This window comes from Pagrus pagrus (assembly GCF_965226575.1).
Source record: "Pagrus pagrus genome assembly, chromosome: 9".
NCBI lineage: Eukaryota > Metazoa > Chordata > Actinopteri > Spariformes > Sparidae > Pagrus > Pagrus pagrus.
In genome coordinates this window covers 18,295,164-18,309,755 of record NC_140193.1, presented here as the reverse complement: position 1 = coordinate 18,309,755, position 14,592 = coordinate 18,295,164, and the positions used below count along the sequence as shown (strand labels likewise).

The window sequence follows — 14,592 nt, the reverse complement described above, 5'->3', positions numbered from 1 at the left end:
TATCAAACAATTTCTCATGGTTTAAGACTCCAGGGGTGATTTGCACCACTTTTTCAGGCTCAGGAAATATCAAGCCCTCCCAACTAAGGTGGCTCCTTAGGAGGAGATATTAGGTGAGCAGGGCCCCCGAATCACACTTAAAGAAGTGGAACAGTGGGGTCCGGCTCGAAAGGGGCGTGTGGCAAATCGCTGTTCCCTGTAAACATCAAGATAAGGGGACAACTCAGAGCCGCGCCATGTGTGGGCCCCAGTGCAGTCGGAGGGGCCTTTCAGTGAGGCAAGTGCGATAATGAAGGAATACTGGGGAAGGGGGTGCCAAGGCTGGAGGTGGCACAGCTCACCTGCACTTCCATGAAGGGCCCAGGGGCCTGGGGCAGCCTCCCACCGCCGGCGCCTTGCTGCCAATACTAATACATTCTAAATCCATTCTCTTCGCTCACACCGCCAGGCTCCTGCAATCTCCTCTCCTTCCCTTTCATGCAATTAAATAGTGGAAGTGCAGAGCGAGGGGGAGCCCTATCAGCCATACTGCACACACACACACGGCTCCATCTCCACATTCAATTTACACACCTCGATATCATCATCCTCTCTGCAGTACTTTCTCCACTTCGCTCTTAACACTCTTGCATCCCAGACCTGAAATACAGACATTAAAAACATTGCCTCTGTAGACACAATTAGAATCTCACATCACCGACTACAGAAGATCTAATGTTCCCTGCGTCAACAGCAACTGAGTGACGCCTAGCAAGCGAGATGGCCCACTATGCCGACGTGAAAGGGGGGACGGTAGGAGTGTATGAGTGAGTGTGTGTGTGTTGACTGAAACTCCACTCCTCGACTGTGCTGATGAGCTGAAGCCCTGGCCTGCAGTCTCTGAGGGGATTAGCCCACTCAATGACACTAAATTACAGGGATCAACATCAGCTCAACACATCCACTGCTGTCTGTGCTGCTTTAACTGGATCACATTTGGATGAACAGCTGTAATAAGACTGTACATATTGCTAAAATTGAGCAACAATTTATATAAATTCACATAAGAGAGGAAATGCCACTCCGTAGCGTTATCATCTAGATATCGATATCAAAATCTATCACATGGTATTGTTACAAAATATAAAGGTTTTAATCACCAAAAGCCCCAAGTTGGAAATCAAATATTTCCACACAGCACAAAAGATAACACAGGAACATGATTCGAAGGGCGCAGAGGCTGATACAGGGAGCTACAATGCCTCTCCATCAATCATAATTCACCTCTGCTGTGCTCTATTGTTACAAACCACATTCACAGAATAACAAATAAGACCTTTGTGCAGTGACGCTTGAAATGGTAACCTTTAACTCTGTGGACAAGCTATCAAACACTGGGCCCTGTTCAGCAGCGGCGCACCTGTCACTTACACATGTAAACAGTTGTCAAATCCTTAAGAACACACGGTTACAAATTGCTCGCACTTATTGCGAGACAGTGGTGGATGTGGGAGCAGCTGTGATGGCAGCAAAACATTAAAGGGGCGCTGTGTAGTTTGAAGAGAAGAAATTCAAACACAGAATTTTTATATTTACAATATTAATGAGGTAATAATACAAACTCTGAAATATTTTTATTTTTTTCCATAACAGAATAAACAAGCTGTTCTCAGAGGAAAATAATGTCCGCAGAACACTGTTTGATACAGGAAGGGTGGCAGGGTCCGCCACATATAAACAAAGTAAAACAGTATGAAATTGTGTTTGTCCTTTAAGGTCAGTTTGTTTATACAATCATGAAAACAAAGAGAGCTTGTTTATTATTATATTACAAAAAATTAGTCAATGAAGATCTTTCTCTTCTGATTAAAATGTCTCCCCCATAACTACACAGTGCACCTTTAAGAAAGAAAGATGGAAAGCTGTCTTTGTCCCAGTCTTTTCTGTTTCACTCAACTGATCGGTGAATAAACTCCACAAGAAAAAATTCAGGAGAAGATCAGAAATAATAGAATAACAGAAAAAAATACCAGAAATGAATGAAACTTATTTATATTGTGTAGATAAAAAAAAAAGGTCATGTTCATGTTTAATCTACTGCTGGTTGGACAAAGGACAAAAGATACTCTCTCTCTCTGGGACAGTTGTCTATAAATCCAGTCAGACACACAGTGCTGTTTGCCAGCCTGGAGGCCAAGCTGTAATGACTGGACTGGTCATACAATGCTTACTGATAGCAGCACAACAGCAATCAGATAGCAGTGTCTGTTAAGCCTCTCCTTTGCTGCGCTATTAAACAGATTATTACATTATTCAAAGTGTTTGTCCTCCTCCCGTGCGTAGATTGCCGAGCAAGGCACACCCAGATAAGCCGTCAGGTAGCCCAATGCATACCGCAGCGGCAGCAGTAAAAACAAAAGCCAAAGATTAAGACCTGTGGTGTTTGCTCCAAACACAGCTCTGCAAAGGAAAGCTTTGTCGCTACACCCACTTCTAATGCCAGGAGAAACCGCAAGCTCCTGAACACCCTCAAATCATATTTAGACTTGTGTTACCGGCTTATTATGACTCATTATACAGATACAAGTTCCCCTTCTTGTTGAGAATTCCCACCCGAGCTGATTGTGTTGTACATGCATGTCACTATGAAGAGATTAGGCTGAGTAATTATCTTCTGACAGGTGAACAATGCTCCAGAAAAATTAAAGTTATCAAAGTGGGCCACTTGACAGTTGACTTTGGATATGAATGACAGATTGTAGTGACACTACTTCACCTAATTAAAAGAGGTCTTTAATTAATACCATAAAATCATAGGCATAAAAAAAACAAGGAGAGCAAAACAAGCTTTCAACAAATCTCGCTTTCTGTTTTTATTGGTTTCTGTTTTGAAAGGTGGTGCGAAACACGCCTGGAGAGACAGAGAAAAAAAAAAAAACAGCAGCCCTCCCTGAGTAAAGTCAGACGTATTTAGAGTGTTTGCTCACTTTTAAAATCATGTCCATCTGCCCACTCCATTGACCTGGCAGCTACAGCCTACAAAGCTAATGAAATAATCGAAGATTTCTGATACAGCGTGCAAGACAAATACATCTGTATTGACACAGCTCTGTAGTCCAAACACAACACTGTCCAAGATCTAGTGCAAACAGTATTTATTCAATATGATTGTTTGCTTTTTGTTCAGGCTCACAATAAAAACGATAGGGCTCTCTTTACATTTAAATACTTCACGGCCATATATGAAGTCATATCACATGTTTTTTTTATGGCTGAATTGGCCTCTTGGTTACACTGGCTTCACTTATCAGCAGCGACTTTTAAGACGCCATATCATCTACAGTCAGATACTAAATCCCATAAATCCCACGGACAGAAAAACACAGTTCAGCCTGAACCAGTGCAGCAGTACCGTTTTATATTACAGCTCATATTAGATCCTCTAATTAATAATTATCAGCTACTAAATCAATTTAAACATAAATTAGATTGACAATTTTTAACAATGTTGTGATAATATTAATTATTATTCTAATATAATAAAATTATTACAATTTTTAATGACATTTGTGATACTTCAAAATGTATGTTATCATATCATATAGAACTTCATGGCAATGACAAACTATTTAAGGTAAGCATATGGATGTTAGTAAAGTGGACCTAAACACGACAAATTAAGTAACAGTCTGCTCTCTAGTGGTGAGACGTCAGAACTTCTCCAGCAGGTCCACCTGAATGTTAACATCTCACATCATACCGTGCTGTAAAACCGATTATTAGTCATCAGTTATTTTAAATGGGACCTTGGTGAGGAGGACAGCCACTTACCAATCGGGTTGACGTCAAAAAAGTGCACCGGGGTCCTGAGGATGGCGTCGAACATGCTGTTGTGCAGGGTTTGGGCCGAGCTCACCAGGACATTAAAGAAGAGCAAGCTACGTAGGAAGCCAAACACTACCGAAGTAGCTGTTAAACCTGAAGCACAGAAAAAAAGAAATCCATCAGCACTCTACAATGCTATCCTTGTGCCTGTTCCAAGGTCAGCTATGCATTCAAGGGGCCATTATTAAGAACGCTGAATAATACAAAAAAAAGGAGATATATTCCACTTAAGTTTTTCCTTCAATGATGGGTTTTTTTTGTCTTGAATGCTGATCTACCACTGTGTATACAAAGCTTGAAAAGGTGAAGAGGCTGGGAGTCACAGGGAGACAATCAGAACAACCCAAGAGCCGAGAACTAGAAAGGCACGGCTATCTCCCTGTACAGCTGAGGCCCATGTACACATACACTGGGCCTTGAAGGCCTTGGGCCACAGCCAAAGAACTGTGGATCTGTTCATTGAATGCCTGGCGTATTCACAGCCTCAACAGTACACAAAAAAAGCAATGTGCGCTCAGTGAGCTTCACCTGCGTAAACACCTAGGTACAGGTCAAGGTCCAGCTGCTGAGGGAAGCTGCCATTGAGGTGCCCTGTCACATTGATGTGCGTCTGTTCAGAGGCCCTGTGAATCAGCCACAAAGGAACCACAAATCCACAAGGACAAATAAACACAACGAAAGAAAGAAAGCTGCAACATAGAGACACTATACAAAACACATTCCTCTTATCCTGAAGCACAAGGTCAGTTTCAACAAGTGACAGATAATACAAAGAAAAAAATGTTTTGGTTCAGTCGTCTTCTATTAAATCATCAACCATTTCCAGTCTGAGAAAATATTCCAGTTTAGCTTAAGAAAAGCTGCTTTTCTCATGATTTTACAGGGTTTAAAATAAAAAATAAAAAAAACATCTCACCAGCAAGCGAGCCACCAGTCCTGCAGAACAAATGTAATCTAAACAAACAAAGAAATTAAAACATTTACCAAAATGGTTGATATTAACATCATTAAATAGATAAAAAATAGATCAATTATGTCTTAAATTTTCCTAAAATTGAAAGAAAACAGGCATTAAATGAATTGTAGAAGATGAACTCACATGTGCCAGAGCATTGAGTAAAATGAGCACCAGGAGCACCAGGAAGTTAGCGCCAGCCTTGAAATACTTGACATACATACGCAGGCCGATGTTTCCCTCTGAGCGGTGTTCCTCCTCCGTTGGTTGCACTACCTACAGATAGACACTAGAGTCAATGCCAGTCATCCAGCGACACTTCACATCAGGCTGTAATGAGCAGCGAGGAAAAGATGAGCACCTTCTGCCCTCTAGCGGCTGATGGAGTGCACAACAAGACATGTTTCTAAATATACCCACCACTGCCAGTGGATCTGCTCCCTCAATCAAAGAGTACTTGGAGGAGGACAGCGAGGACATAGAGGACAGTGAGTGGGAGACAGAGACGGGGGTCGTGCCCTGCCTCTCCTCCTCCTGGACCTCCTCATCTTTACTAAGCAGAGAGGTGAAGTCGAGTCCAGAGCCCTGCAACTCACTGTAGGTCCCTCGTGCCACCATCTGACCCTGACAACGACAGAAAAGAGAGGCAGTTAGCAGCTCGAGAGCTCACACAAAGTCATGGAAATGGCAGCATCTGTAAGTGACATGATAACTCTGTAAGCCGGTCGTTAGCCGGTTGTTAGCCGAGCACACCATAGGCACAAGGTTGCCACAACTTGAAATTGAAAACTGAACCTAAAGAAATGTATCAACAAATAAATGCTTGAAGAAACTTACATCGCGAACATTTATTGTGGTTATTGGGTCGCCTGCCCACAGAAAAGTCTTTTAGCTGATTGTTTTACAAATCTCACATATACTGTGTGGTTGACGAGCTGTTATCATCGAGCCTGTTTGTAAGACCGGCAAGCACATGTTTTTAAGTAGACCAATGAAACACGACCTGCCCAGCACCAAACAAAAGACAGCAAAAAGAAACTATTTGATTAGCAACTATACGGAGCATAAATGGAGCATCAGTAACGAGCAGTTCCCTTTACATGTAAACTCTTACAAACACAAACAAATATACACGCGCACACACACACACACACACACACACACACCTCCTTTAAGACAACAATTTCATCGGCAGCCTTCAGATACTGGAGCTGATGAGTGACCAAGATACGGGGCTTCTTCCTCAAAAGTCCACAGATGCACCTGAAGAAAACACATATTTTTAACGCAGACATTCTAACAACACAATAATAAATCATCCGTTAACCTGGTACGTTAGTTTCACTGGAAAACAACAAGACTTACTCTTCAAAAAGGTGCCTTCCCACCTCAGCATCCACAGCACTGAGTGGGTCATCCAGAAGGTAGATATCTGCATCCTGATACACGGCTCTAAAAATACACACATATGCAAGTTATCAGAGATAATGGACACCAAAGGAAAAGTGCATTTCTGTTTTGTTATCCAGCACACCTCGCCAAGCTGACCCTTGCCTTCTGGCCTCCACTGAGGTTGGCCCCTCTGTCCCCAACCATCGCCAAGTCACCACCTGGCAACAGGTCCATGTCCTGAACAGGGTCCAAATGCAACCCTTACCAGACTTAGAACAAGCTAGATGTGCTTTCTATCAACTAAACTACACAGTATGACAATGAAGCGGGACACGTTATTATCAAGAACATGACTCAAGGTGCTTCTCACTCTCTTGAGGGCGCAGGCTCTCAGAACTCGCTCATACTTCTGGGGGTTGAGCGCTTTGCCAAAAAGGATGTTGCTTCGAATCGTGCCAGGTAAAATCCAGGCCTGCTGAGACGTGTATGTCAGCTCTCCTCTGACCTTGACCACGCCACTTTCCTGACTCAGTTCTCCCAGGATGGCACTGAGGAGTGAGGACTGACGTGCACAAACACAGAATAAAAAAAATCACTTTCCTGCTGAGAGTTGGATGAGAAGAGCGAAACCACTGGAACTAAGGATGGAGCTGGAGGCAGGAGGCAGGTAGCTTAGCGTAGCATAAACAAGCTGCAGCACTTTGGCCTACCTCCCTGTGTCACCACAAACTGTTGTTTCTGTGTGTGTATAAATTAAACAAACAACACACTTAGATACATGTTAGTTAATGAGCTTGTATCTTAAAACTCTGGAAAGAGCCAAGCTAGCTGTAGCTGTAGCTATCCCTGCCTTTGAGCCAAGCTAAGCTAATCGTCTCCGAGCTCCAGCTCCAGTCAGACACAAGGGAGATAATCTTTTCATCCAAAGGAAGAAAGCCAGTGTGTTGTCCAATAAGACAATTAATAAAACAAAAACGAAAATGAATACAAAATCAATTCTGCTGCCTGCACACAAGCTAACTATCTAGCAGCTAGCAACTAACGAAGAAATGCTAGCCTTGCTATCATGCCATCAATATTATTTTAATGGTCCCTGGGGCCTTTTATATGGCATTCAACTGCTGGCTGCTGGCACTGACTCAACACTATACTGCTGTAAGTAATACAGTTGATAACATTTCATTTTTAACTATTTTGAGTTATTTAACACGTGTCCGCTTTACAACCATGTGTGCGTGACTATTAACCTAAGGCTAGAACTAGAACAGACCTGACCTTTCCAGCACCAACGGGTCCAATTACTGCCAGGAGCTGCTCTGGCTTCACTGTGAAAGACACGTTGTGTAAAGTTGGAGCCTCTAGCATCTGTAAGGAAAAGTTAATTAAATGCCAAGTAGTAACTATGCAGTACCTTGTTCAAGTCTGGTTCACTTATGCAGCTCAGGTCTAAGGATTGTTGCACACTGTCCACAATAACTCTCACCTTATCCCAGTAGCAGATTAAATCCTGAATCTTCACCATACAGTCCTTCTTCTCCGCCACAGGAAGCCACTGATGTTGAGGGTCTATTTCATCCAGCAGAAGAAAACTCTGAGAGGAAAAAAAATCACATTCAGTGTATCAGTTTCCGTAGATAGTAATTCACACACACTGGTTCAAAATATGGCCCAAGTCTGTGGTGTATTTACTTTAATCCTTCTAATGCTGATGAGAGACTCGGAGACCTTCTCGATGGCATAGGGAAAGAAGAGCGTGATGGTGAGTCTGACCGCTCCGTAGAGGGAAACTGCCATAAAGACTTTGCTAGCAGACAAGTGGTTTCCTGTCAGTACGTAGACAAGGACAGTGATGAAGACAATGATCTTGATGGCCACAAAGAAAGACGCCATGTTCAGGCCCCGCAAGTAGGAGCTTTTCATGATTTTGGAGATTTCCTTTCTGTAACAATAACAAGACATGTTGTCAGTGAATCCTGTTTAAAGGAACGGTTCACCCCAAAACTCAAATATACATATAACATTAATGTCCTTAGCTAAACTGTAACATTAACCTCCTCTGTTGAGCTATAAGGTTAGCCTCCTCGACTGAGCTGTTACATAGCCTTCTTGATTGAGCTATAACGTTAGCCTTCTTGACTGAGCTGGAATGTTAGCCTTCTTGACTGAGCTATAATATTAGCCTTCTTGACTGAGCTGTAGCGTTAGCCTTCTTGACTGAGCTATAACATTAGCCTTCTTGACTGAGCTGTAGCGTTAGCCTTCTTGACTGAGCTGTAATGTTAGCCTCCTCGACTGAGCTGTTACATAGCCTTCTTGACTGAGCTTAACGTTGGCCTTCTCGACTGAGCTGTAGCGTTAGCCTTCTTGACTGAGCTGTAATGTTAGCCTCCTCGACTGAGCTGTTACGTTAGCCTTCTTGACTGAGCTTAACGTTGGCCTTCTCGACTGAGCTGTTACGTTAGCCTTCTCGACTGAGCTGTTACGTTAGCCTTCTTGACTGAGCTGTAATGTTAGCCTCCTCGACTGAGCTGTAACGTTAGCCTTCTCGACTGAGCTGTTACATTAGCCTTCTCGACTCAGCTGTTACGTTAGCCTTCGCGACTGAGCTGTTACGTTAGCCTTCGCGACTGAGCTGTAATGTTAGCCTCCTCGACTGAGCTGTAACGTTAGCCTTCTTGACTGAGCTGTAACGTTAGCCTCCTCGACTGAGCTGTTACGTTAGCCTTCTTGACTGAGCTGTTACATTAGCCTTCTTGACTAAGCTGTTACGTTAGCCTTCTTGACTGAGCTGTAACGTTAGCCTCCTCGACTGAGCTGTAACGTTAGCCTTCTTGACTGAGCTGTAACGTTAGCCTTCTTGACTGAGCTGTAACGTTAGCCTTCTTGACTAAGCTGTTACATTAGCCTTCTTGACTGAGCTGTTACATAGCCTTCTTGACTGAGCTGTTACGTTAGCCTTCTTGACTGACATGAGTAGCCTAACAGCACGCCCTCTAGATGGATAAATAGTGCTACAGGTAAGATGAAAAACACGTATTTTTGATTTTGGAGGAAACTGTCCCTGTTTATTTTAATTATAAAAACATGCAAATAAATTTCGATTAAATGTAGTAAAAGGGAAGACAGGTTAGTTTTTTATGCAGATATGAGAGGTTTTATAGTTATCTTATCATTGTATGCTACGCCATTTTTTAACATTATGATTTACAATATGATAGCAGTATCAATACTGTAAAACTTTATCAGATTAAAATTAAAATATATGAGGAGGAATTGATCTACCTTCTGACCTCATCGACCAAAGCAGCAAAAGGCTTCTCCCACCCATACATCTTTATAACACGGATCCCAGAGATGACTTCATTCATCGTGCGTATTCTGTCATCTGTTAAAACTGCTGTTTCAGCCCTAAAACAACACACACAGACAGACAAAAATGCAACATATGACAGAAACCTTTCATAAGTAGAGACATCTGTTATCAATACTTGATAAATCTGGTGGATAACAGGCCTACAAACCTCAGAGTAGAGAACAAGCGTCCAAATAAAGTCTGAATTGGCATCAGGACAAAGAAGACGGCCATTCCTGCAAGGCATGACGGTCCAATCGCATACATCAACAACACTATTACAGTTGCTGCTTGTAGAGGACCAATCCACAAAAAGTGCAAATACAAGGTTACCTGGAAAAATAAAGTAAATGAGTAAGTCACATGCAAAACATCAGACAAATAAACATGAATCATTTCTGATAATTACTTCGTCGAATTTGTTGACATCATTGGATAAGAGGTTTACAATTTGTCCCGTGGTCGTTTTGGCAAACGCTTTGCTGTTAAGACAAAGAGCCTTTGCAGAACAAAGGTGTCAAATCAGGTTCTACACACCACAGGTACATGACAAGAAGGTGATTGTATACATAGATGTCTTGTAATGACTGACCTTCCGATAGATCATGTGGCACATGGCCACACGAATCTTCATGCCTACCCGCTGGACATGGTAGAAATAGAGATGATGGAGAATGGCCAGGCTGACAGTGGACAGCGAGATGCCTGCAGCATAGCTGTAGGCCTCATAGACTGCAGCTGTGTTAGCGGGGTCGTAACTCTCGAAGTACTCAATTATCTTCCCAAGAAGCACCGGCTGAATGACTTTGATAATTTCCTGATAGAAAGTGAGACGTAAAGCAGATACGTGGATGAATTTTGAATGCAGGATCGTTCCCTGGACTTTGAGTTTCACTGTGAGTTCGCACTGTACCTCTATAAAGATGTACGTTCCAATGAGTAAGTATGGTTTCCAGTAGCACTGAACAAGCGCTGTGGTGAGTTTGGGTGGGCGCAGATCTTTTGCCGCCTGTTGAACTTCTCTGTCCCAGTACCTTTCAAAAGCAATCAGAAAATCAATTGTTATTTCAAGTTAATAATCTTTAACTAAGCAATGTTACCCACAATAATGCACTGTAGCAAACATTGTTTATATTCATATTTCACATATTTGACAACCCATTAGCTAATGTTAGCATTCAAGCATGTTAATTCAGGTAGTCAACACAAAGACAAAATAATAACAAGACTCTCTATTTCATGCTTTTATATTAGATTTAATTCTAAATAGACATGAATTATAAAGAAATGTTACTGCAGCTGCCATATCCAACATCCACCATTAGTCTTGTGTGCATCATACTCCTCTATTTTGAGTGCTGATCACCCCTCAACTAGCCGGTAGTCGAGGGCCAACTCTCTCACTGACATTTTGACCACGTCACAAGTAGCTGTAAACTGCTCCACAGTGCAATAGTGATCATAATTCATTTAGGCCAGAGGTATCGTATCACCTGTCAGGAGCAGAGATGCTCTTAATGTCACTGGGGCACCTCAGCTCTGCCCTGACATGCTGTCCATGAAACTCATAAACAGGAAGGGGACTACGGTGTGTTAAAGTCCAGTGATCAAAGTCAAAACGCTTGCCTTTATACCAAACAAGAAAACCAAGCACTCAATTCAAAGTGGCAGCCCCTACTAGAGGCACCAGGATTAGTGTGCGGGGAGGAGCGCACTCTCATGTGATGTCAGAAGTACTGTCTATAATTAGGTGGGCTCACCTCCAAGCACAAAGTCAACCCTGACACCAGACTCCCTCAGAGCGGGTGGTCTGTCCCCTAGTATAAGGTCTCCAGGCCAAGAGGGGGTAGGTAGTGGTTGGGACATCCACGGTTGACTACTACACATGTGATTTATGAAGCGGATACTCTTTATATAAATATATCTGCATGTGATTGCAGAATCTGCGAGCAAGGGACAAGAGTTTGGTATCGGAAGTTTTCTGGTTTCTGTCTGTCGTCCATTTGTAGTCCTGGTTGTATTAACCAATCATGTTTGAGCAGGCGTGATACAACCAAAACTACAAATGGACAACAGACAGAAACCAGAAAACTTCCGATACTTACGTACATAACGTAACATTTACATTTACATTTATGTACAGTAACGTTACGTGCATGTTCACAAGGCGGCCATTTTCCTCTGACGTCATGCTCAAGTCTTATTAAGTCTTTGGCTTCTCACTGATTGGTCGGCAACTGAAAAGACAATGGATGGTGATAATCCGAAGGGACATGACTTCATATTTCAAGGTAAAACAACATATTTGACAACCCGTTAGCTAATGTTAGCATTCAACAACTGCCTGATTGTCATTATATACTGTCTTTTCAGTTGCTGATCAATTGGAAGTGTTGACATGCAAACAATTCATCAGATTTCCTACATTTATACGACTTGCAACCTGGAACACAACAGTACAACATTTGAGCCTCCCACCCTGAGGATGATGTCAGAAGAAAATGGCCTTTGTGTGAATATGGTTGATGCATTCAACCCTAATTGAACCCCGACTTGGGTTGAATGCTGGTCTGATTGATACTTGACAGGTTGAATTTCAGAAAGATATGCAACAGATCACGATGGCGTCGCAGACTCCCAGAGTGTAAGCCTAGAGAATCAGTGTAAATGCACCTTTAAAAAGACATTATTCAATGTCTTACCATTGTAGCTCCTCCCCGAGTCTGTCTGATGCATCCTCAGGAAGCACGTTATACATGTCATCTTCCTCCAACTTCCTCTTGTATCCAATTCTGAACAAAGGATTCAACCAACTAGAGATAAAGCAAATGTATGTTCAGTGGTCAAAAATAACTCTTGAAATTATTGTAATAATGTCAAACATTTGCTGGTTCCAGCATCTTAAATGTGAGGATTTGTTGCTTTTCTTTGTCTTTAATGACACAATGTCATACTGTTTTACTTTGTTTATATGTGGCAGACCCTGCCACCTTTCTAGCTTCAGACAGTGTTCTGGGGACCTTACTTTCCTCTGAGAACAGCTTGTTTATTCAGTTATGGAAAAAATAAATTGCTTTGTGTCATTACCTCAGTCATATTGTAAACATTAAAACTGAATTTCCTCTAAATAGTCCCCATTTAAGTAAAAGTTTCAATACTTGTACTGAATAAGCATAATGTAATGGAGCACTGCAACTTACTCATCATGCTACCTGAGAATTACCCTGCACAACTCTGCTTGTGGGTAATAAACACATTTACACCAAAGATCCTGAGCTCTCTCCTCAATGTGCTTCATGATGCTCACCACCTGCTATCACACCCAGAGAGACAGGCTGTCTTAAGTGGCCACAAACTGTCACTCTCCATTCAATTCACGTCAAACACGGCTGGTGACTGTGAACCGGTTTTTCTTACCAGAAGAAAATCTTGGAGAGAAGATTAGCTGAAGCTGACGGATTATCCTTCGCCTCCTTCCGCACATGATCCATCCCCCCAAAACAGCAACAGCGACCTGGAGACTTTCTCTGCAGGCTGTTTGTCAGGAGTGTATCGATAAACACTGAGAGGAGGGAAACACTGAGACAACAGCTGCTGGAAACTCCCAATGCCCGTCTGTATCACACCTACTGACATTCAGGACAGGATTACTACAGCGCGCACAGGCTGTCTGGCTGTCAGGTGAACGGGGCGCTGCGTGACCCCGCCCACCTGCCCGCTGATTGGCTGACAGAAGTCTCCATCACCTCTTCAGTCCTTTCTTACCCAAAGCAGGTATTTACACAGTCTGTAAGGTGTGCTACCATCTGTGGGTAACAGTATCATCACCTTGTGTGTGAGTATCACAGGTAGAAAGAGTTCACAGTACAATGTTTTTATATTAATGCTGGCCTGTTTATTCAAATATCACTGTGTATTTTATTTTTGTGTTTCTGTGTTTATTGTAAAGCGCTCAACACTGGTACTGATAATTGATATACAAATACATTTAAAAGAAAAAGAATAATTAAATCATGTATAAAGTTGACTTTTATTAAAACAGGTGATTTTTTTTTTACTTGTTTTAACATGAAAATATGACTTTTAGAGCTCAATGACTAAAACAACTGGTAGAACTGATAATTTTGCTGTCAATTCTTAATCTGTCAAGTCACCACTAACTCCATTCAGGTAACAAATGTTGAGTAAATATAGTGGAGTGAAATAATAAAGTAACAAAAAATAGAAATAGTATACGAAGGACATGTGTTAAGTTACATCCCACAACTGCTGTGGAGCAGTTGTGGTTAAATTATGGTTAAAGAAGCCTGACCTTTTTGATTTGATTTCTGTAACAGTGCGTTTCAGCTACAAATAAAAGAGCCAACCTAAAATATGTTGAGAAAATGTAACTCTTACAAGGTTTTCAGTTGTTTTTTGTCATCAAGTTGATTTTACAGAATGTGTCCTTGTTTTATTTCAATAAAGTTTTGTAGGGAAAAAAAACGTGCATCCCTTCTTTTGATTGTAACTACAAGTGTGTAGTACTGTAAGTGTGTAGATGACTTATCCAAATGTCACCATTGAGTAATGCATCAGTTGTGGTAAGGCTATTTTTTCCCTGTGACAATCTTTCTCTCGTGGAGCAGTGATCATACATTTACAGGCTGATTTCTATCCTAAGCAATCATTCATATTAAAGATTGTCCAGTTTAAAGGAGACCTTTTGTACTTTTTTGGGTTTTTTTCTCCCCTTTCCTTCAATCAGAGCAGACTGGGTCTCCAGGAGGGAGGAGGGGGTTAAAGAAACAGGAGCTAAACCAGACAGAGGGGGAACACAGAGCTGCAGCACTGGACAGTTTGAGGAAACTGATGTGTTTTTTGAGCACTAAAGCATGTAAACCTTTTCTAGTCACAACCCAAAATAAAATTATGAACCTGACAATGAGCAGAATTGGTCTCCTTTATTTCTGCTATGAAAGGATTTCCTTCCAGGCCTCATCCAGTCAGTCAAATGTCATCTGTGTTGATGGTCAACACACCAGCATTC

At 41.9% G+C, this 14,592-nt stretch overlaps 1 protein-coding gene across 2 annotated transcripts in view; it reads right to left on the bottom strand.

Moving 5' to 3' along the window:
- Positions 1 to 13,202, bottom strand: part of LOC311262773 (ATP-binding cassette sub-family C member 4-like) — a 41,871-nt gene extending 28,669 nt beyond the window's left edge. The window contains exons 1-19 of one of the 2 annotated variants that reach the window (XM_084362480.1): positions 12,981 to 13,202; positions 12,266 to 12,376; positions 10,477 to 10,597; positions 10,156 to 10,380; positions 9,973 to 10,062; positions 9,733 to 9,896; positions 9,494 to 9,619; positions 7,901 to 8,150; positions 7,695 to 7,802; positions 7,487 to 7,576; positions 6,582 to 6,773; positions 6,354 to 6,448; positions 6,185 to 6,271; positions 5,986 to 6,082; positions 5,240 to 5,443; positions 4,964 to 5,095; positions 4,781 to 4,818; positions 4,393 to 4,487; positions 3,811 to 3,957 (exon numbers count right to left, since the gene is read on the bottom strand). In XM_084362480.1, coding sequence (XP_084218606.1) covers positions 3,811 to 3,957; positions 4,393 to 4,487; positions 4,781 to 4,818; positions 4,964 to 5,095; positions 5,240 to 5,443; positions 5,986 to 6,082; positions 6,185 to 6,271; positions 6,354 to 6,448; positions 6,582 to 6,773; positions 7,487 to 7,576; positions 7,695 to 7,802; positions 7,901 to 8,150; positions 9,494 to 9,619; positions 9,733 to 9,896; positions 9,973 to 10,062; positions 10,156 to 10,380; positions 10,477 to 10,597; positions 12,266 to 12,376; positions 12,981 to 13,054 — 2,446 coding nt within the window. In that variant the 5' untranslated portion in view covers positions 13,055 to 13,202. The remainder of the gene's footprint in view (positions 1 to 3,810; positions 3,958 to 4,392; positions 4,488 to 4,780; positions 4,819 to 4,963; positions 5,096 to 5,239; positions 5,444 to 5,985; positions 6,083 to 6,184; positions 6,272 to 6,353; positions 6,449 to 6,581; positions 6,774 to 7,486; positions 7,577 to 7,694; positions 7,803 to 7,900; positions 8,151 to 9,493; positions 9,620 to 9,732; positions 9,897 to 9,972; positions 10,063 to 10,155; positions 10,381 to 10,476; positions 10,598 to 12,265; positions 12,377 to 12,980) is intronic. The other variant, XM_084362481.1, reaches the window with a different exon arrangement.
- Between the last annotated feature and the right edge of the window lie 1,390 nt (positions 13,203 to 14,592).